Consider the following 21,006-nt stretch of genomic DNA (forward strand, 5'->3'; position numbering starts at 1 on the left):
AGAAAGAAGATTCAATTATTTATGAAAATTGTGAATATTTAATATTTTGACTTGTTTTTGAATAATATTACTATGAGTTCCCAAAATAAATATTCCATTTTACTTCCCACTTACAACGAAGTGGACAATCTCCCCATTATCATATGGTTGCTGGTAAAACACCTCAATTCTAGGTTTGTAAACATAAAAGTTAATGTTCACACTTTTCTAACAATCGATTTCAGTGGATACTCATACGAAATTATCGTAATTGATGACGGTAGTCCTGATGGCACCCTGGAGGCAGCCAAACAACTGCAAACTATTTATGGTAGTGATAAGATTGTATTGAGACCAAGAGAGAAAAAACTGGGTCTTGGAACAGCTTACATACATGGTATAAAGCATGCGACAGGCAATTTTATTATAATTATGGATGCAGATTTAAGTCATCATGTAACAATGAATCATCTAAAGTAGGAGCTTGGCACCACAATGTTTGTATAATTGATTATTTCAGCCAAAGTTTATAAAACAATTCATTGAAGCACAAGAGACTCAAAAGTATGACATAGTAACTGGGACTAGGTATAAAGGAAATGGTGGTGTTTATGGATGGGACTTTAAGAGGAAGCTCATTTCCAGAGGCGCCAATTTACTAACACAGATTTTATTACGTCCAGGTAACAAAAAAACTTTCATGACAGAGAAGGTTATAAAATTAAAAATTTGTAGGTGTTTCAGACCTCACAGGATCATTTAGATTATACAAAAAGGAAGTTCTGGAAGACTTGGTAAAAAGTTGTGTCTCCAAAGGTTATGTGTTCCAAATGGAAATGGTTGTAAGAGCCAGGCAAAAAGGATACACAATTGGAGAAGTGCCTATTAGTTTTGTGGACAGAGTTTATGGGGAGTCAAAGCTAGGTGGTTCAGAAATATTCCAATTTGTCCATGGTCTTTTATATTTATTTGCCACTACCTAATTTAAGTTTGATTCCTTTCATTCCATGTAATTAAATGTATATTTACAGAAACCTGTATTTTGTCTTTGCATAATAATCTATATGCCAACACTGTCAATTGTCAGCAATGCCAACTTTGAAACTTCACATAGTCCTTATTGGCCGAATCGTTCAGAACTCAACAGGGGTGGGGGTTATAATCGATGACGGAGCAGTCATATGACTGTCATCAGGTGCGCCCGTTTTGCCTTGCCTTGTTCCAGTCGAATTTTCTGCTAGTTCTAATAAAACTGTAATTAAATCGGGAGGTTTTTGTATTAGAATGGCCAGCCAAACTCAGGGCATTCAACAGCTACTAGCTGCAGAAAAACGTGCAGCCGAAAAAGTATCCGAAGCCCGTAAACGTAAGTATTTCTTTGCATTCCTGAATCTGATTTTTTTTTCTCTGTGAGGGTGTTGGACACTTTTTTTCACCCATTTTGTTTAGCTGTAATAAGTGAAACAGTCATTTTAATGTGTGTTGTTGCTCATAACTGAAATTCCACTAAACAGCTACTGTTGAGTGTTCAATGAATTGTTGAACTCCAATATCAAATTCATCAATTTTTAACAGGTAAAGCTCGCAGACTAAAGCAAGCCAAAGAAGAAGCTCAAGATGAGATTGAGAAATACCGCAAAGAGCGAGAACGTCAATTCCGTGAGTTTGAGGCCAAACACATGGGCTCTAAAGAGGATGTTGCTGCTAAAATTGATGCCGACACCAAATTGCGAATTGCAGAAATGAACAGGCTGGTGCAAGGCCAGAAGGAAGCTGTAAGTTTCTGCCTGTTTATATACCTACAGTCATGTCATGTGACTGGTGGTGGTCATGGGTTTCATGTAGATAATTTATAGTCAATCAATCTCTTAATTGGTCAACAGGCATTGATTAATCTATTCACTGTTAGATGGGCTCAAATTGCTTCAGTTGAAACTCTAGATTCAGAAATAAACCTGTATAATATGTAGTCTTGTGATTTAAAATGTTCACATGACATGACAAGCTTAACATACATTTAGTACTAGCATTTTAATTGTATTTAATAAATTAATTCCTACTTTGCTATTAATATTTTAGTATCTATTAATTCAATGATTTTTTCTAGGTGATTGAGGAGATTTTGGCCTTGGTATATGACATCAAGCCAGAAATCCACAAGAATTATCGCCAGTAAACTGTCTGCAATCTAGTTTCCTGGATACTTTTTGTATGTAAGGACTAAAACAAAGTTACATAAAATGTAGATACTTAATTATTGTTGATGTATTATCCTCTAACTCATTCCATTTTTAATGAATATTTTATCCATTGTTTATTTGGTATTCGCACTTGTATACATCGTTTTTGATGTCAGATTTACATACTTAACATAAATTGCCTAATTTGAAATTGTTGTCTAGGTTTCCAATCAAATATTATTGGTTTATAAGTTAAATATGCACTGTTTTCTGCCGGCGTCCTGTTTGTTGTAAGTCTGTTGTGAATAAAAAAAAGAATTTGATGTTTATTTTATTGCATTTTGATTACCTCTAGTTTTAGCACTAAACATTCTTTCTATTGATACATAAAACAGACCAATTACAGATATTTTTTTGGAGGATTATGGCTGATGCATGAAATTGAAAACTCATTTTGCTTGGGTATTCCAGATCAGAGACAAGCTAAAATGCCTGTATTCATAGTCGCACCTCCAACGAACCCTTAAGCCTTCCTCACTCAAAGCTATTCGGATTCGCAGACGCTCCTCAGGTAGCCCTTAAGTAAGTAAGACGCCCTTACAAATAATAGAAAACTGTCAACACCGTAAATCGATAAAATGTCTTAATCTATAACTGGTGTGTCAAAAAAACTGAAGTATATTGCTTGCTCTTTCTCTACCACATATTTAGGTAAAGTTAGACAAGAAAAGATTTATTATGAATAACGGTTATGTAATAAAATCTAAATGGGCGCAATTTAAAAAAATTGAATGTTTTTACAGATGTGATCCGTCTTTCCTAGCTTTTTTAAACTTCGTACAGAGATAGTTTAATTTTTTGAATGTGACAAAAACACACACAACTTTCACCGTTTCTGAGTTATTAAATATGAAAATTATTGAAAATGTAGTTAAACACAATGGTTAGAACATCACTAGTTGTTCACTTTGGTCTTCGGTCGCTTTGCCATCTGTCACTTGCATTTTCCCATCTCTATGTTGTAAAATGTCAATGTCGAAATCTTTAGTGTTTTTCAATTTTCTTGATTTTTACAAATTTCTGAGACTAAATATTTTGAAAATTCAAAAGGTATTTAGTAATGAATAAATCCAATGCCTCTGTTTATTATAACGAAGTAATAAGGCGCTGACTGTCTAGGGATACAGTATACAGTGTTCAATTACTTCAGTTAGGTGTGTACCAACAAAAAAATGGAAATTTGTCGCCTCTGTTTAGATTTGTTGTCTGAAAAAAGCTTTTTTAAACTATCTGATCCTTACAAATGTATTATTAATAGCGTGATTCCAGAAATGGTGAGTATGCAACAGTAATCTCATAAGCAGTCTCTCCATTTATATTTTATTTACAGGACTTGGACCTAACAATTAACCCAGTCATTTGTAATAAATGTTCCACTTCAATTGAGGAGCTGCACAAGTTTAAACTGTTATGTTATGAAAGCCAGCAGCAACTGAAACAAAAATGTTCTAATGGCAATAAAACCAAATTAAGTGTAAATGAAATTCTTTGCAATATAACTATTCCTAGTAATACCAAAGAAAGAATATGCCGCACATGCCTGGAACCAATTGATTGTGACTCATTTACAGTGTTAACACCTTCAAGTCCAGATGCTTACTTAGACAGTATGCTTACCATGTGCCTTCCAGAAGTGGTAAGCATTGTTGTTCCTAATTCTCAATAAACAGCATTGAAACAGTATACCACACTTTAGGACTTAGAGATAAGTCGAGACCCAGTAATGTGTGAGAATTGCTTAGGTAACTTGCAAAAACTCCACCATTTAAAAACAGTTTGCTTGGATATTGAGGATAAACTAAGAAGTTACCCTTACAAAAGCCATTTTAAATCAAAAAAATCAGTTGATTTACAAAGTGTTGTGGAAAGCTTGCATGAAATGTGTACAAATAATAGTGAGCCAGAATTTAGTATAGAAAATGTTAAAAAGGAGAACTTGGATAAAACTATGTTTGAACAGAGTACTGATTTGAGCCTTCATGTTGCTGCTGGATTGACTGGAGTAAAGCAGGAGGAAATGAACCTTAACATGGAAGAGTAAGTAAATTTCACTTTTTATAAATTTGTGTTAATTTTGAATCACCAAATTACTAACTAAAATGTAACTTGTATGTGTTCAATGTTATAAACTACTTTTCTCTAATTCAGTTTTTCTAGTGTTTAAAAGTTGAGTGTTTGCATTGAAAGGTAAGTGAAATAATTTATATTTAAAAGCCTATTTTTTGTATAAGTATGCATTTTAATCACAGAATTATCCCCTAGTATGATGACCACTTGATTGAGAAACTATGTGATGACATTTTTTCACCACTTTTCTTTTAACAAATATTTAACTAATGTCTGTATAAACCTTAATATTGAATTACTTTCAAAAGCAAATAAAGACACAAAACTACTAGAATAAACACTTTTTAATTCTGATAAACATCATTTTCTGTTCTTTTAGGTAATTCTTTTAAAACTTCAGAAAATTCTGGATAAATTGGATCAGTATCAGCTTTCCAAAACTCATGTATATGTGGAATCCTCTCTGTTACATCTGTACTCCAATGATGTATCCTACACCGAACATTTGTCTTTTCAGTCTTATTGATCTTCAAAAAATAAAATAAAAATTGTTAACATCTACCAATGAAAATAGCTTAAAACTTACAGTGACAGTCACAAAAAATTCTTTATCTTGCAAGTTCATATCAGGCCCTGAAATTGGCTTATCTGGTAAGGCTATAGCTTCCTCTGGAACAATAAATCCACATTTCCTAAATGCTAATTTGACATGCCAAGGTTTCAATGTCCATGGATGATCTTTGTTCATAACCACTGACAAATATAAGTGTGATAATCGCTCTAGTGTCTAAAATCAAAATTTTATTAATTTCACATGCAAGACAAACATATAATGATAAAAATCAAACCATTTTAGCATGTTGGGAACTGTAATGCACTTGTGTTGAATCAGAGACTTGAGACTTATATTTTTCCTCATTTGCTGGAGTGGCATAAACTGCCAAACCAGGTAACAACAAGTTGTTGTATGCATAGTTTGGTTTTACCGACACTGTATCTCCAACATTGCCCAGGCCGTTCACAAATGTGGTTAAAACCACCTCTATTGGAGTTTGAGGTTCAATAGCAGTTTGTTTCACTTCCTCATAGATAAAGTATTTGTGTCGTAACTTTTTCGGCTCGCAGCCCTTTTTATGTAAAGGAGCGGGGTATTTTCGTTTTAAAATGAAGGTTGTCTGAAAGAATGGCGCTTTTTAGCAGTAGGTTTTTACCTTGAAATTAGACAAAAATTACCCTGAATTGTTGGGTGTATGTTGTTATGGGTAGCATGGTAGCTTCTGTCAAGGTTCGAGATAGTATTGGAATAGCAGTTTTCCACATTATTAAATTTATAATTAACACTTTTTTGTTTTTAAAATCAACTAAAAAAAGTTTACTTGTGGGTGAGGTTAGGTTGCAGTAATATTCCTCTTCTTTTAGTTTGAATATTAGGCGCTTGCTACCAGTGTGGTTATTAGTGGCGCCTTTGAAATATGGTGCGCCCTCTAAGGGAGAAATCATGAGCTTGTTATTTGTATTTTATTTTTTACTCAAATACGTTATAGTAGTAAGTTTTACTAGTTTCAGTTTGTGAGTTTTATATATTTTTGCAACAATTCTGTACACCGAGCTATTATTATGGTTATTTTCCAAAGTCGTGTAAAATATACAGGGTGATCCATTAAAAAAAAATATTTAGAAAGCTAAGTTCTCAACAAAAAGTCGTTTAAAAAATGTAATTTCTTAATAAATGTAAAAATTTTGAAAAAACCAAGAAATGTTTTTGACTTGGAATCCAACAACAATAAGACTCCTTGTCCACTGCAACTAGATTTACATACATTTTTTGAAATTAATAATTAAATAGGTAAGTACTTTGATATTTTTATTCTTCGCTCATTTTGCTTCAATCTTTTTTAGGGTTTGGAGATCCACAAAGCAAACCAGAAAAGACTTGATATTGACTAAAATAACCGTGAACAATTTGTGAATAAACCATTCAAGAACAAGGTCTTTTATTTACAGCCTTTCTATGTAAGTGGGTGTTGGGTGGATGTAGCGATATTGTGACACAACCACGGAAACTCTAAATGAGGCATGTTTTATCTTTCAGATCCGCAATTGACAGTCAACGTGGAAAAATTTACGCTTGCGCTTTTTGCAATGCAGACTTTCGCAGCAAGAGTGACCTGAAAAAACACCGCAAAATCCACGCCGGTCAAGTAAAAACCTTCGATTGCGACAAATGTCCCAGCAGATTTTCCCTCGAATCTGAATACTATTCTCATATAAAATTTGGACACGGCAAAGTGGTGAAACCGTACGTTTGCGAAGTGTGCCAAACTAGTTCCATCAGCCAAGTGGGACTGTACCGACACATGCAAAAATACCATTCGGGAAAACCAATGTTACCGCACGTATGCTCTTATTGCGGTAAAGGTTACCCTAACAGGTACTGTTTGAATCAACATTTGTTGAGACACACCGGAGAAAGACCGTTCAAGTGCTCGTATTGCCCGAAAACGTTCACTTTGAAGCCGTTACTCAAACAACACGAAAGGTTTCATACGGGAGAGCGTCCTTACGCTTGCGAAGTGTGTAAAAAAAAGTTTGTATCTGCCGCTTTATTGTCTATGCATAAGAAAAATATGCATTCTGAGTACCGCTGAGGAATAATTTTGCTTTTTTTTAAATTATTGGTCCAAGATTGAATTATATTGTAGATTTATTTATAATGAGTTATGTTTTTATAAGAGTGACTTAATTCAGGAAGTGCATGAGTAGGGATATGTGCAATTTTATGTTTAATGGCAAGCGTAACTCATTTCCATAATCCAAATAACAGCAGATGAAGATGAGAATGATAAGACGTTTGGACACTTAGGCCATATTCGTTTTCAAGCTCCATGGTGCGTGCAGAGCTTTTTTGACGTCACGATGACGTAATTTGGGAAAACCATAATTTGACCAACTGTCAAATTACGTCATTGTGACGTCAAAAGCGCTCTGCTCGCTCCAGGTAGCGTGAAAACGAATGCGGCTTTAGTAACTGGTGTTCAATAATTGTTATGGTTGTAGTTGGCTGTGGTTCTCTCGTTCTAGCATGAACGTAGGGTCGTTGATAAGTTCGTATATAGTTTGAAATCAAAGGAGTGACAGCTGTCATATAATAATTGTTCGCAACGTTATCTAAGACATACGCTTTTTGTGACAATTTTGCCATCCATAGGCGACCTGACCATAACAATTATTGAACACCCGTTATTTATAGATAAGTTGCATTTGTTAAAAAGCGCATCTAGTTTGCTTAATATACATACAAATAATTTTCTGCAAAAATTGTAGTATTTTTTATATCTCTTACTGGAGGTAATGATGGGCGTAAGTCGTAAATCTGAATCACTACACTTTTCATGCATCCCCTGTATAGTAGCGGCACTGAGGGACTGTAAAACTTCCAGGGATGAGTTAAGTAGTTGTTTATGAACATTTTTGCTCTTTCTTAAATTGTTCGTATTTTGTACCTTTTCTGAGTTATTTAGCAAAAACTGGTTTGATGCAACAAATCCGTTGAAATTGTGGTTTCAAATTTGAACACCCTGTAACTCAGGTATTTTTGGTAGTTCAGGGTGGTTCAACCACTTAAATGAACCGTTTTGAGGTCCTCTTTCCAGTGGTGTGTAGAGTAAGGGTGCCGAAAATAGTGAACCACCATAATTTTATTGCACATCCTTTATACTGGAAGCAAAAAGGGTCCTGCAAACTTACGGTGTTGGGTTAAAGAGTTGATTAAGAACATTTTTGGTCTTTTGCAATTTTTTTGTAACTTTTACCGTTTTCGAGTTAAAACTGGTTTGGTGCAACAAATATTTAAATCAGTGGAAGTTGTGTTATGAAGTTTGAACACGATTTCAAGGACAATCAAAGACAAAATCGAGACACTCAGACACTTGGAGTAAGAAAGTTATTATTTTAAGCACATTTTTCGAATCCTCATTAAATTTCCTATCCGATAACCTGAAAAAACACCACAAAATTTGGTACAGTCAGGAAGAAAAACTGTGTCAGAATTTGAACCCAATATTTGTATTTTACCGGTCAAATTTTCCAGGTAAAGGAAAATATTTACTTCACCGGTAATTTACGCATCACTAAGGAGAGTAAATTCATTTGAGTCTCTTGAGAGATGTACTCATTCTACCATTTTAAGATTTGAGTTTCAGAACTATTCCTTATGGAACGATCTGTTTTTTTTAATAGATCCTTCTTTTGTACTTTCAGGTTTCTAATCCAAGCTGGTCTTAATTTAAGTAAGAATGGTAAATCTTTTAAGGTAAATGCTGATTGAACTATGAATTTGGTTTTCTGTACAAGTATATGAATTCTAGGAGTCTGACGTAACTGAGGACATCCGATGTGACGTTTGCGGAAAGTACTTCACGACCATGTGGAACATGCAAAGACACAAACTGAGCCACACGGGCGAAAAACGGTTCGAGTGCCACCACTGTCACACTCGCTACTCCCAAAAGGCCATTTTGGAGAAACACATTCGTAGCCGGCACACGGGCGAACGTCCATTCAAATGCGATCTTTGTCCTAAAACGTTCGCCGCCAAATCAAACTTGAACAACCACCACAAAATTCACAAAGGTATTCGACCGTATACTTGCGGAATTTGCGGGCACACCTTCTCCCAAAAATCCAACTTGAAAAAACACATCGTAGGTCATACAGAACCGGTTAAAATTAAAGAATTTGAGTGCGATGTGTGCCACAAAATGTTCGCCACCAAATACAACTTGCAATCGCACATGGAGATTCATACAGGCGAGAAACCGTACGAGTGTGAACTGTGCGGGGAACGGTTTAGGCATACGATGAACCTGAAAGTACACAGCATGACGCATTTAGGGAAGAATCCGTACACTTGCGGTATATGCGGGATGCAGTTTTTACACTTGTCAGGACTGAACAGTCACGAGAAAACGCACTCGGGGGACAAACCGTACGAATGTCCGATTTGCGGTAAAAGGTTTGTGAAAGAGTCGATTGTTGCTAGTCATATGACTCTCCATACTGGAGAGAAACAGTTTGAATGTTTCCTTTGCAAAAAAAAGTACGCTGATAAGTCTAAGTTAAACTATCATCTTAAGAAAAAGTGTTTGAAAGGCATTAGTTTATCGGTTAGTGTGCGTTGAGTAGTGATATAACGTGAATATTTGTTGTGATAATTTTATTGATTTTTTTTATATTTGGTTGTAGGATGTCTTGTTCGAAAAGTGATGATATAAAAAGACATTGAAAGTGTTACGCTACTTTTTTCTTCTTATATTGGCAACAATCTGTGAAAAGGTTTTAATTTCAGTTATAACAAATTTTAAAAGTTCAGGCAGAAAATGTGTCAAACTTGAATGTTGTTCAGTGATATCGCTTTTAAAAGACTTATAAATGATGTCAGGGCGTTGCTCTGAAGAACGTCGTCTATTGCCTAAAATAGAAATAATTATACCAGGTGTCCAAGAGCACCCTGGACATAGGAGATTAACATGGGAAAACGGTTTTGATTTTTTTGCGCCTGTACGGTTGATTTGATTGAAAAATCGTAATAATGAAAGTTGTAGTACCTATCACGGACTAGATTTCTGTATTTTTTCGGATCTCTAACTTGAGCCCTTTCGTCGTAAAACACGAACAAAAATGAGACAATTTAAACTTTTGGCCTGCACTGTATAGGCGGTTGTCGGGCAACGGGTAAACAGATCATTGTTGGTGGTACGGTTGCTCGACAACCGCTTATACAGTGCAGGTAAAAAGTTTAAATTTTCGCATTTTTGTTCGTGTTTTACGACGAAAGGGCTCAAGTTAGAGATCTGAAAAAAATACAGAAGACTAGTCCGTGATAGGTACTACAATTTTCATTAATACGATTTTTCAATCAAATCAACCGTACAGGCGCAAAAAAATCAAAACCGTTTTCCCATGTTAATCTCCTATGTCCAGGGTGCTCTTGGACACCTGGTATGTGTACGTATAGAAACGTATACAGTTGTGGTAAATCCAAAACCGACCATAGGAAAACCGCGTAACGGACAGAGAAACGTACATTATTGCATGCGCGGGACTAAGACAGAAAACGAAAAAAATATCAAGTAGGCCATATTTTCAGCGCGCTGTTGCCAAACGCCAAGTATCACTCAAATACCGTCGACAAAATAACTTGGCGTTTGGCAACAGCGCGCTGAAAATATGACCTACTTGATATTTTTTCCTTTTTTTGTCTTAGTCCCGCGCATGCAATAATGTACGTTTCTCTGTCCGTTACGCAGTTTTCCTATGGTCGGTTTTGGATTTACCACATCTAAGTAGCTGGTTGATTAAAACACCGGCTATGCTTATTTTTTGTTCGAACCTGTATTAACTAACGAAATGCTCACCTTTTGAATGTAAGGATCAGCGTAATCAGCCATTTCTCTATAAATAATTCTGATGGCGTCCGGAATTATGTACTGAAACGCCCCGTTGAGCAATGGGTCTAAATCTTCGTCGCCGTTCATAAAATTTTCAAAATTATTCTAAAATAAACTTAACAGTTACTAACCAAAACATGCAAGTTAAATCATTACCCAGTAATCAGCCACGTAAACTCTAGACAGTATGGGAATACATAGGGCGGTTTCGGTAATGTTCAAATTGACTAGAAAAGCTACGGAAAAGTCCAGCAGTTCTAAACTGATAAAACTCGATATTGATTGAAAAATCCATGGGATGTTCGTAATATGTGATTGGTCAAGAAAAAGCAGCAAGCTTTATGCTGCTTCTTTTGACCAAACTGTCTAGCAGTACCTCAATTGTCCTTTGCCGTATATGTCAAACAATCTGCTGGCACCTACGTATCCATTCAGGTCGTACGAACCATTAAGAAAAATGCTCCGGAAGGTGAGGTTGAATACTTCAAACCCATCAGGGTCTATAGTGAATAGCTTAAGGACCTTGTCTGATATCACCACAGTTGCGTTTGTGACTTCACCTATCATACTGTTATCGTATGAAAAAAATTACACTTGAAAGAAATAACTGCTCCCATGTACTTTGATTTTCGCCATATTTTGATCAATAATTGTTGTAAAGATAAAGTGAACTCACGTTACAGCAGGATGCGATAGATTGACCGGGATTGTAGTAAAATTAAACGTTGTCTCGTTAAACCACGCCGTAAGGACTTCAGTAATCTCGGTTTTGGCTTCTGTAATTAGTTGAGAAATTTCTGATTCACTCACATCTGAAAACAATTAGCTCATTGTAAAACCTTTAAATGAAGTATAATACTAAAAACCACTTACATTGGGAATTTGTTACCGCCAGTGGGGCAGTATTAAAACAAATTTGGACTTTACCATTTGCTACTGTTATTAACAGTATTTGGATAAAAATATAACTTTTGGCATCCCTGTAATAAAATTTGATTCAGTATTGAATATAGAGGTATTAATAATTATTATACTCACATGTTTAGCACATAATTTTAAGTTGTTCTGATATTAATCTTCCACACATGCTATATCAGTCGTCGATTTGTTTTATCATAAGTGTCACTTAACCATAAGCATATTTCAATTAATTCGATCTGGAGCAAGGACGGTAAACTCAAGTCGGAGATCGCGAATGTGAGGTGCAAGTCAATATTTTGACAGAAAATTCAAAATGGCGGCCTGCGATGCCATTTTGTCTCTCATTTCTTGAAACTACGTGAGATTTCCTTCAGAATGAAGTGCAAGTCAATATTTTGACAGAAAATTCAAAATGGCGCCTGGAACCGTCAAAAAATACAACTTTTTTATTTGTTAAGTTACAGTTGACGTCTCGGTGTCATTTTATGTTAAAATTTCCCGGAAAAGACGCTGGTGCAGTCGGTTTTTTGATATCTCAAAAACTAACAGAGGTAGACCTAAAGTTTAACCTTTTAACCATTTCTTTGCCAGGAACTCGGCCGGATTAAGAGATACAGATCAGAAATCTGACTAAAAAATATTTACAATATAATAATCACATATTATATGATATTATGGTGAAAGAACTTTAACGCCCCCTAGCGTCCAAACGGATATTTAGAAAGCTTGAAATCAGCTCTATCTTTTGTTTTCTATGACATTTTGACGTAGCTTGTCAAGTAAGGGAGTAATTTAGGATCAAAGCAACGTGTGTCAAAAAATATGCTATTTTTACAAATAGTGCAATTTTGGTAATTTTTTATTTTGCTCTAGAAAGGTTCCAATGCACAGCAAAGGGCATATTAATACCAAAGGACCTTAAAGTTAGGTGAAATAAGTAGAAAAAAAGCACTTTACATTTTTTCATTTTTCAAGAAAATTGAAAGAATGGGGGGGTAACTTTGACACACTGTATATTCGTTATTGTTCATATTTCGAAAAAGCGTCAAAGGAAAAAAAAAACTTATTTTTTGAAGCCCTATTCGTAGGTGAAAGGAAAGCCCCAACTTTGGAATCACCCTGTATATTATAAAAGAAAGTTGATTTTTCTGTTGAAAGGGATGGATCTAATGAAGTGTAAGACCAATAAAATATATAGGTAAATTAAAACTTATTGACTAACATGGGCTACAAAAGCATTATCATCACTAAAAGCTCCTTGATCCCCAGGCAATCTACCAGAGTTCTAAAAACAAAAAATCTATATTATAAACCACACAAACTCTTGGTAAAAAATGAGAATAATCACCAAAATTTGCCCTCGTTCCTCTATCAAACCATAAGCATACTGATTCAGGAAAATAACTTTAGGCAGAGCAACACCCTGAAACCGATAAATGGGACTGCCCTTAATATCAGTGTCCAGCTTTATAACATTAGTGACTGTAATTCTGCCGACATGATTTGTATTTGGTAGCATGGGACCACAACTGATATCAATATGGGGACCAACTTTGTACAATGTGACTTTGCCACCATTTTTTGATCGTATGTCAGGTATTTGTTCTGTTTTATGGGGGTTGTTTTTGAAAATTTCTAGGGCCAGATTTTCAGTTACGTCTAGGCATTCAATTTCCTGGTCTCTTTGACAGAACTTGATAAATTCCAGCCCCAGAACCTTTAACTCAGACTTGGTAGGCGTCCAGTTATCCAAACCCAGTTGAATATCATACACAAAGCTTCCAGATTTTACTAAAAAGTACAAATAAATCATCACACACCTAAATATAAATTACAAGTGAACCTACCATTTGGAACTGGAAAACTGTGTAAATGAAGCTCAACATTTGATTTGAAAGCATTTGATGCTACTGCTCCCAGTAAAAAACTGCATGTCCTCCAGAAAACTTTATTTGCAATGCTTGGATTTGGACTTTTATACTGAAGAAATTCCAAAAGACATGAGTCTGGAAGAGGTTTGTGCAAATGCCATAAACTTTTCCTGTTCAAAACTGCTACCACTGACCTATCCCTAATTTTATCCCCAAGATCTATAAACTTGATTATTAACTACCCTGTTACTATCAATATACAGTAGTTATTTACGTTTAGCACAATCATATGGTGTGGATATATTCTTGTTCATAACAAAATAACAGTTTTCTGGTACACCTTCATACTGAACATCAATTTTTTCTATTCGTCCCACAGCTTCTTTTTGTTTGTTCTTTTCAAAATTGAATATATCGTTCTGCCGTTGAAGTTCCTCGGAAATGTCAGACAAATTTCCTAAAATTAGACTAGTTAGCAGGCAAACTTTAAATAGTAAATACCATTCAATTGAATAGTAGAATAGTCAGATGATTACTTTGTAAGGATACAGTAACATAGTTGCACTTAGCTCTTAATACTCTGATTAAAAGAGCTGATGGTTTACAGTTTAGCGCCATTAATCACTTGAATCAAATTACCTATTACTAGGTAAGTAATAAACTTTTCTACAAATTTAAAAATGTTTAGTGAAAAGCATAAAAGCAATGATTTTAAATAAATTGGTTATGTTCACGATCATAGAAAATATTATAAATCTAAATCTCCACCTTATTAAATAGGAGGCCATGAAGACACAAAATTTGACATTTCTTCAAAAGCTATTTCGTTAGAATCCGCCGCCGGAGGGAACCACGTGACCCCATGTTTACAAAATTATACGCACGCCACGTGACCTTTGGATCATATCGCGTTTAGATCCGAAAGAAAACGACTAATTTCTTAGTTGTCATTATTAATTATTGTTGTCACTGTGACAGCTATTTTGAATTTACAATTTGAATATCGTTCACTAAAGTGCTAAAAGATATTAAAAGTAAAGTTAAAGTTGCATATTTGTGTTGTTCGTGAGTGATATGAGGGTGTCAGATTATGAACCAAGAGTAGCAGCAGATTTCCTTAAGTTTCTAACGCCGAAAAAAACCCCAACTTATTTAAAGCGTATGAAAACCTTGTTGGAAATGACCTAGATATTAAACTCCCGCCATGAAAATATTTATCAAGTGCGTATTGTTGAATTACTTTTTTATTGGTAAATAACTTATTATACAGTATAAAATAGCATCACAAATAGTATGTTGTAGTGTTATCTATAGTATTATTGAATTTACGTTGGTAAAAGCATTATAACTTATAATTACTACTTATTTACTATAGTATTATACACACCTTTTTTTATCAAAATCTGTTATTAACAAATAGAAAAACAATAAAACATTTCATATTTTATAGTGAAGAAACTTTGACGCCCTCTAGTGGCCAAACGGTGTGATCAATCAATTCATGTGGGGATATTTTTGGAAAGCTTAAAATCTGCTCTATCCTTTGTTTTCTATGACATTTTGTCGTAACTTGTCAAATACAGGAGTAAACTAGGTATTTACTTTTAAAAATAAATATAATGTCAAAACAAAATTACAAAATGTATTCCTGTATGAAACTTTCCTAATTGAATTAGTAAGTACGTATAAATTTACAATCTAACAAAAACTTACTTTATCTACCCCTAATGACAGACAGTTAATGACTCATTACATAGCTCATTTTGAATTACGTAATAAGCTATTTTCCTACACTAGTGCGATAAAGCACCGTGAGAATACAATAGAACAATCATTATAGCACTAGTGGCTGTAAAATCTATCATTACGTAACGCCAAGTTGGAGTTAAAATGTGTGTGTTAAAATAACTAATTTCGGTGTAGATCGTAGGTAAAGTATTGTACATTACGTATGGCAAATTACTGGACTTGTGTGATCACCAATACTTCACACTCGGGACTATAAAAATGCTCATACTACACTAGTAATCTAAATAACTATTATCTACTTGAAATATTCACAATAGGGTAGGGATGTATAGTGTTCTTTAGTAGTATAGTTCTGTTAATATACAAATCAAGCTGTAATTTTATAATATTTTTAATTTATCCTTTGCGCATCATAATTCACCACTTAATTCCTACTTTTAGTTGTCTTAAGCGAATGGCAGTTCCAAATATTTTATCCCAAAATACGCTGCTAATTCCAAAGCCTGAAATAAAGTTTTGGTATTTTATTACCTGTAATAGTAAAAAAACTTAAATAACAATAACACTTATAAACTAACTTATTAAGATTGACTTAAAGAAGATCTAGAGAGACGTGTTTTGGCTCATTTTGTAGTATTTTTATTCTCTTTTCAGTGGCAGTTTTGTGAAAAGCACATTTGAAATTACAGTATTTTCTATTACTACTTACCACTGTCGTGATGAGCAAAATGATGTTGATTGTGATATCGCTTCAAATGATAAAAATAGCTGTTTTCGTCTGGACAACCGTAATGCAAGTAGTAATGAATCATGTCGTAAGTCAGGTACCCTAAAAATTCCTTTATTGTTTGAACTGATAAGAATTTTACGAGTAATGACAAATATAGGTAATCAAAAAAGCAAATATACCTGTTAGGGCCCCAGCCACTAGCAAAATTTTACAGAATTCAGGCACTACCAGTGATAATAATTTGTACAGTACAAAGGCAATAACGGCAGCTGGAAAAGGTGGAAAAACCAACCTTCGGGTATCAAACGGTACCTGTATAATTGCAACTAAACCTTAATTTCCTGGAAAATGAAACGTTTAAAGTAATGTAGTACCCTACTTTGTGATGCAATCCGTGAACTGCGAAATGAAAGTATATCAATAGTTTCGAGTTTCCTGAGGGCTCCACGTGGAACACCCATCGATGTAATGAATATTCTAGAAGACTCCAAATTAACGTTCCTAAAGCTATGTATAATACTATCGGTAAAACTGGAGACGTATCTATAACACATTTATAGCAATAATTGATTAATAATAAATCGTAAAAATTTGACAAATGCCATACTGACCTTTCGTTAATTGTACGTAATTTTCAGCACCTAACTTCACCAAATAAATAATTATTGGTATCCATATGATGGGGACAACATACCATGGTGTGATTGTTAAGTTTTCCAAAATGGGATTTTCAAATAGTCTTAATTGCCTATCCACAGGTGATATTACCCATTCCTTGTATTGGGCGCCTAGACGCGTTACTTGTTCTAACATGGGCTTGGACCAGTCTACTAATCTCTGTAAAGTAGGATTATAGCAAAAGGTTATTCCATATACATTCTCTAACTTGAAAATTTAGAGAATTTAAATTATCCTGTGCGAAAAAAATGTAAGTGGTTAGCTTTGGGTTTATGATTCTGAACTATTCTCGCACTGATAAGATTGCTGTGTACTGATTTACAGAACTATACATCTTGTTACGGTTTGGGCCTACTATGCTCGATACTTACTGAACGAGCAAAATGGTCCAAAACCATATTCGAAACAGTACAAAATCAGTACCCCAAACAAAGCAACTGATTATCATAATTGACCAAACTCATCTCAAAAACCATTGCTATAAATTATGTTTCTTACCTCTAAGTCCACCTCTTCTTCCTCTTGATAACTAGAATTGCTCGTTTTTCGTTTACCGTCTTTTTTATACTCTTGAAATAAATATAGCGCTGCTTTAGAGTGTTTAGTGTTTTCCATTCGTTTGCTGACATCCTTCCGCTTGTAGGGCTCCAAATAGTTAATACCACCGGGATGGTTACGCAAAAACTTTGTTATATTATACAATTCCTTTTTATACACCACTTCGAAATTTTCATTTTGCATTATTCTGAAAGAAATTTAATCTATTTAAGGTAACTTTTAATTAGAAACGATATTCATTTTTGGTAAGCTGTTTCATGTAGAGCTATACCATTCTAATTGAGAGTAATATACAGGAAAATATAACTAATTTTAAAATCTATTTCATTAATGGATCGAAAAACATGTATACAAGACCATATACGGTCTTTTCCGGACTTTGGTGGTGTTGTAAAGGACATGCGATTTCGACGTATAGATGAGGTTGTCACGCGATCTACTACTCAAATTGTTATAGGAAATTCAAGTTTTATATTTCGGGTTACTTTACAAAGACAACATGCAAGTTAATTCTACTATAAGTAAGGCGATGATAGAGCCCGAGGGATGATATGAAGGTTACTGAATGTTTTATATGTTGCGTTTTTGGTTGGACTATGGATAATGTAGTTTAGAATCAATAACCGCAATGGAAAAAGAAATAAAAATACTTTAACCACATTTTTTTGCGGCTGTGACGTCCTTCTCGTTAAATTTGACTTTTAGTTTTAATAAATTTGTTTTTAAAATGATATTTCATATAGAGAACCGTAATGACATCATATAATCTTTAGAATTTAGGATACATCGTATACGTGTGTACTGCTAGACGCGAGGCTAGACGTATTCTATAACAAAAGTACTCACTTTTTTGTAAAGATAAAAACAAACAGAATTATTTGTTTCACTAGGACAATTCAGTACCACTTATGCAATAATTATAAATAAAATATTGTGTGTCGGTTATCAAATTCAAAGCAATGAACGCACTGGCTATAGTCACTTTGAAAACTAGGCGCGACATAAGATTAATAAAAATTATGAGGTGTACTACGGAAAAGAGATATTATTTAGTATTTATCTTATCAGCAGGTGATATATTAAAGAACGATGTCAATGAAAAAGTTGCAGATAATCATGTAGAGATTGTTCGCTAAAACGCCATTAGAAAGAGGATAAAAAATACTACAAAATGAGCCAAAACTGGCCTCTCTAGCTCTTCATGTCACCGAGATATTAAATTTCAAATAGTAAAAAAGACCCCCATTCTTTAAATTTTTTTGAAAAATGAAGAATTTTAAAATGACAGACAAAATGGCTTTCCAGGCCGCCATTTTGAATTTCCTGTCAAAATATTGACTTGCCCCTCATTGTATAGGAAATTTCACGTAGTTTCAAGAAATGACAGACAAAATGGCGTCCCAGGCCGCCATTTTAAATTTTCTGCCAAAATATTGACTTGCACCTCATTGTAAAGGAAATTTCACGTAGAGACAAAATGGCTTTCCAGGCCGCCATTTTGAATTCTTTGTCAAAATATTGACGCAAACGCGCGATCTCCGACTTGATGGTGACGTAAAAATCGTCACCGGCCCGGGCCAGATTCGGACAACATTGCGCTTATGGGATTAAGCAATCCTTTACTGTATACCGTCCTTGGGTACATAATAGCAAGTATGAGGGTTACAAATTTTAAAAATATGTGCCTCCACTGCATAATGTAAGAATTATCCTTACTAAACCAAAGTGTTTGAATAACCAAAACTAAAAATTGCACAGTAAAACCACAAACACTATTTCACATAATCATTGTGTGAGCGGTCATATTGAAAGTTACGGATCGAAAATTAATTCAGTTTCATTCATGTTTGTTCCTATTTCTTGTAGTTTTTTTAACAACAAATTTTGTAAAAATATTTTTTTTCATTGAAAAGTTACAAGTTGAGGCATACTTTCTTTACGTTTTGACAGTCATCTTAAGATGACTCTCCTCTTCAATAAAACCAAAACGTCTAAGTCCTCACCTTGTATAATTGGTAACAACTGATTTCCGACTAAAAACCCATTGACCATAAAGCATCTATTATTATTATTAACAGTTATCACTTTATGAATATTAAAATAGCGTAAAAGTGCTGAATAACCGACCTTCAAATGTTTTACAATATTTTTCAGTTGCATTTGGTGTTTTTGCACAAGTTGGTGTTTTTAGAACATTTCCATCATTTCTAAAGTGTGTATTTATTTGTTTGTTAAAAACTAAATTTAAGTCGTAATTTTATTAAATACAGCCACTTAATCAGTGAACAAAAGCGCTTATACTCACTTTCTATAATGCCTCTAAGTTACATTACAATATGAGTGTCCAAAACTACAATTCAGTTTCTAGACTTGTCAGCAGTGGTGGTGCATCTATTTCGCGCCAATATCGACCAAAAACTGTGTTATACGCTTTTCCGGCCTGTTAAAACTATATAAAATCACCTTGGTAGCTTGAAACCTGCTTGAAACAAACACAATGATTGTAAGCGAATCTCATTAGACATTATAGTTACATGTATTATACGTTTTATGGATATTTTTTATTATCCATGTGCGTGAGCGATATCAGTAAAAAGCTGCTTTTTTGAACTTTTTTTCACAATCACCTACTGTGTTGAGATTGCCAAATCTACAGGTTAATACATTACTATAATAAGTTAACAACATTGCTGTTGAAACTGTATATTTTATTACCACTTACAATAATGGGTATTAAAACTTACTTTTCTGTTTGTTTACAGGCAAACAGTATTCTTCTAAAACACCTTTTAAAAGTAAAGGTTTTCAAAAATAAAACTTTTCAATGACAGAAATGGTATTTCTATCATTTTTCAAGCCTGCAAAATAAAAATTAGCGTTGGTGTCTACAAAAATAATGAAAAAAACTTACTTAAACTGATTTCGACATTTCGTACCTCAAATTACGAGCAGTCAATATCAAACTAATCCAAAATGCAATAACGATCACTACATAGATCACACGAAAAATATAACTACTGCACATGGCTTCAAAATATGAGTTTTGGTACAGATCCCAGAAAATCTCCCTTTTGGAATTTTGTGGTTTAATTTAATCTGGAATGGATTAAGATTCCTCTACGATATCATTGTGTAATTATCAAACAGTTATCAGGTTTATAAGTTATCTAACTCAGTATAATACATAATGTTATAAAAGAGTATTAAATTACCCAAGGACGGTAAACAGTAAAGGATTGCTTAATCTCATAAGCGCAATGTTGCCCATATCGTATACGATTTTTACGTCACAATCAAGTCAGAGATCGCGCGTTTGCGCGATTGTTAATCGATTGCAGTCGATTATATTTAGCGTATTGTAAAGTTGGGCGTAAATTTACCATGTTCGGTTATTTACCGGTAAGGTAAAGTAAAATTCAATGTGACAGGAAAATTTACCAATTTTACCAGTAAATTTATGGTTCTAAATGAAATTTGCTTGAAAAATATCATTTTCCTGTCCTGACTGTCATTAATTTGAAAAGTCATAAATCCGAATCACTATACTTTTCATGCACCCCCTGTATAGTAGCGGACTGTGAAACTCCAGGGATGAGTTTAGCAGTTCTTTACGAAAATTTCTGCTTTCTTTCAAAATTTTCGAGTTATTTAGGAAAAACTGGTTTGGTGCAACAAATTTTAAAATCAGTCAGGGGAAAAATGGGTCTCAAAGTTTGAACTGCTAGTAACACTGTTTGAATAAACAGTCACGGACAAAATCGCTT

At 34.3% G+C, this 21,006-nt stretch overlaps 7 protein-coding genes and 1 long non-coding RNA gene across 10 annotated transcripts in view; 4 read left to right on the plus strand and 4 right to left on the minus strand.

The window, feature by feature from the left end:
* Dpm1 (Dolichyl-phosphate mannosyltransferase subunit 1) overlaps positions 1-1,013 on the plus strand; it is a 48,293-nt gene extending 47,280 nt beyond the window's left edge. The window contains exons 2-5 of the mRNA XM_081974182.1: positions 12-173; positions 225-435; positions 500-662; positions 715-1,013. Coding sequence (XP_081830308.1) covers positions 73-173; positions 225-435; positions 500-662; positions 715-962 — 723 coding nt within the window. The 5' untranslated portion in view covers positions 12-72 and the 3' untranslated portion in view covers positions 963-1,013. The remainder of the gene's footprint in view (positions 1-11; positions 174-224; positions 436-499; positions 663-714) is intronic.
* A 137-nt stretch (positions 1,014-1,150) lies between these two features.
* On the plus strand, positions 1,151-2,488 carry Vha13 (V-type proton ATPase subunit Vha13). Its single transcript, XM_081974183.1, has 3 exons — positions 1,151-1,345; positions 1,555-1,754; positions 2,087-2,488. The coding sequence occupies exons 1-3, from the start codon at positions 1,264-1,266 to the stop codon at positions 2,153-2,155; spliced, it is 351 nt and encodes a 116-aa protein (XP_081830309.1). The 5' UTR covers positions 1,151-1,263; the 3' UTR covers positions 2,156-2,488.
* Positions 2,489-3,159: 671 nt separating this feature from the next.
* LOC145725410 (uncharacterized) lies at positions 3,160-9,578 on the plus strand. 3 transcript variants are annotated; one of them, XM_081974177.1, is made up of 6 exons: positions 3,162-3,493; positions 3,550-3,855; positions 3,916-4,256; positions 8,547-8,598; positions 8,654-8,918; positions 8,994-9,578. In XM_081974177.1, the coding sequence occupies exons 1-6, from the start codon at positions 3,392-3,394 to the stop codon at positions 9,464-9,466; spliced, it is 1,539 nt and encodes a 512-aa protein (XP_081830303.1). In that variant the 5' UTR covers positions 3,162-3,391; the 3' UTR covers positions 9,467-9,578. The 3 variants fall into 3 exon arrangements, 2 of the variants coding, with proteins under 2 accessions (XP_081830303.1, XP_081830301.1); XR_014177262.1 differs by lacking the exons at positions 8,547-8,598; positions 8,654-8,918; positions 8,994-9,578 and adding exons at positions 6,379-7,149; positions 7,312-7,604 and having other exon boundaries at positions 3,160-3,493; XM_081974175.1 differs by having other exon boundaries at positions 8,654-9,578.
* Positions 4,267-4,624, plus strand: LOC145725418 (uncharacterized). The gene is made up of 2 exons (XR_014177263.1): positions 4,267-4,406; positions 4,469-4,624. It is a non-coding gene; the product is annotated as an uncharacterized LOC145725418 (long non-coding RNA).
* Positions 4,613-5,679, minus strand: mRpL9 (mitochondrial ribosomal protein L9). The gene is made up of 4 exons (XM_081974180.1): positions 5,520-5,679; positions 5,135-5,461; positions 4,873-5,073; positions 4,613-4,813 (listed from the first exon to the last, which is right to left on the minus strand). Exons 1-4 carry the CDS (start codon positions 5,604-5,606, stop codon positions 4,631-4,633), a joined length of 798 nt encoding a protein of 265 aa, XP_081830306.1. The 5' UTR covers positions 5,607-5,679; the 3' UTR covers positions 4,613-4,630.
* LOC145725414 (uncharacterized) lies at positions 9,574-11,922 on the minus strand. The gene is made up of 7 exons (XM_081974181.1): positions 11,774-11,922; positions 11,609-11,715; positions 11,412-11,547; positions 11,112-11,303; positions 10,892-10,997; positions 10,703-10,840; positions 9,574-9,756 (listed from the first exon to the last, which is right to left on the minus strand). Coding segments are annotated over exons 1-7 (768 nt in total). The 5' UTR covers positions 11,776-11,922; the 3' UTR covers positions 9,574-9,669.
* An 841-nt stretch (positions 11,923-12,763) lies between these two features.
* Positions 12,764-14,273, minus strand: mRpL39 (mitochondrial ribosomal protein L39). Its single transcript, XM_081974178.1, has 5 exons — positions 14,064-14,273; positions 13,802-13,984; positions 13,504-13,746; positions 13,005-13,447; positions 12,764-12,941 (listed from the first exon to the last, which is right to left on the minus strand). The coding sequence occupies exons 1-5, from the start codon at positions 14,143-14,145 to the stop codon at positions 12,867-12,869; spliced, it is 1,026 nt and encodes a 341-aa protein (XP_081830304.1). The 5' UTR covers positions 14,146-14,273; the 3' UTR covers positions 12,764-12,866.
* An 851-nt stretch (positions 14,274-15,124) lies between these two features.
* On the minus strand, positions 15,125-20,305 carry Fa2h (Fatty acid 2-hydroxylase). Its single transcript, XM_081974179.1, has 9 exons — positions 20,154-20,305; positions 19,987-20,100; positions 19,548-19,721; positions 17,183-17,429; positions 16,618-16,843; positions 16,386-16,549; positions 16,186-16,318; positions 15,986-16,105; positions 15,125-15,779 (listed from the first exon to the last, which is right to left on the minus strand). Exons 4-9 carry the CDS (start codon positions 17,423-17,425, stop codon positions 15,694-15,696), a joined length of 972 nt encoding a protein of 323 aa, XP_081830305.1. The 5' UTR covers positions 17,426-17,429; positions 19,548-19,721; positions 19,987-20,100; positions 20,154-20,305; the 3' UTR covers positions 15,125-15,693.
* Positions 20,306-21,006: the final 701 nt, after the last annotated feature.

The sequence above is a fragment of the Ips typographus genome, linkage group LG2 (assembly GCF_016097725.1).
Source record: "Ips typographus isolate SLU linkage group LG2, UJ_Ityp_2.0, whole genome shotgun sequence".
Lineage (NCBI taxonomy): Eukaryota > Metazoa > Arthropoda > Insecta > Coleoptera > Curculionidae > Ips > Ips typographus.

Coding starts and splice junctions, on each gene's coding strand:
- mRpL39 (XM_081974178.1), bottom strand. CDS start 14,145: ATGGCGCTAAACTGTAAACCATCAGCTCTTTTAATCAGAGTATTAAGA. Junction 13,985..14,063: donor TGTTACTGTATCCTTACAAA/GTAATCATCTGA, acceptor GTCTAATTTTAG/GAAATTTGTCTGACATTTCC. Junction 12,942..13,004: donor AGGAACGAGGGCAAATTTTG/GTGATTATTCTC, acceptor TTTTGTTTTTAG/AACTCTGGTAGATTGCCTGG.
- Fa2h (XM_081974179.1), bottom strand. CDS start 17,425: ATGCAAAATGAAAATTTCGAAGTGGTGTATAAAAAGGAATTGTATAAT. Junction 16,550..16,617: donor TTACGTACAATTAACGAAAG/GTCAGTATGGCA, acceptor AATGTGTTATAG/ATACGTCTCCAGTTTTACCG. Junction 16,319..16,385: donor TTCACGGATTGCATCACAAA/GTAGGGTACTAC, acceptor GCAATTATACAG/GTACCGTTTGATACCCGAAG.
- mRpL9 (XM_081974180.1), bottom strand. CDS start 5,606: ATGTGGAAAACTGCTATTCCAATACTATCTCGAACCTTGACAGAAGCT. Junction 5,462..5,519: donor CATACACCCAACAATTCAGG/GTAATTTTTGTC, acceptor CCATTCTTTCAG/ACAACCTTCATTTTAAAACG. Junction 4,814..4,872: donor AATTTTTTGTGACTGTCACT/GTAAGTTTTAAG, acceptor TATTTTTTGAAG/ATCAATAAGACTGAAAAGAC.
- Vha13 (XM_081974183.1), top strand. CDS start 1,264: ATGGCCAGCCAAACTCAGGGCATTCAACAGCTACTAGCTGCAGAAAAA. Junction 1,346..1,554: donor AGTATCCGAAGCCCGTAAAC/GTAAGTATTTCT, acceptor AATTTTTAACAG/GTAAAGCTCGCAGACTAAAG. Junction 1,755..2,086: donor TGCAAGGCCAGAAGGAAGCT/GTAAGTTTCTGC, acceptor GATTTTTTCTAG/GTGATTGAGGAGATTTTGGC.
- LOC145725410 (XM_081974175.1), top strand. CDS start 3,392: ATGGAAATTTGTCGCCTCTGTTTAGATTTGTTGTCTGAAAAAAGCTTT. Junction 3,856..3,915: donor CCATGTGCCTTCCAGAAGTG/GTAAGCATTGTT, acceptor ACCACACTTTAG/GACTTAGAGATAAGTCGAGA. Junction 4,257..8,546: donor ATGAACCTTAACATGGAAGA/GTAAGTAAATTT, acceptor TTGTACTTTCAG/GTTTCTAATCCAAGCTGGTC.
- LOC145725414 (XM_081974181.1), bottom strand. Junction 11,304..11,411: donor CTATCGCATCCTGCTGTAAC/GTGAGTTCACTT, acceptor ATACGATAACAG/TATGATAGGTGAAGTCACAA. Junction 10,998..11,111: donor TACGGCAAAGGACAATTGAG/GTACTGCTAGAC, acceptor GAGTTTTATCAG/TTTAGAACTGCTGGACTTTT.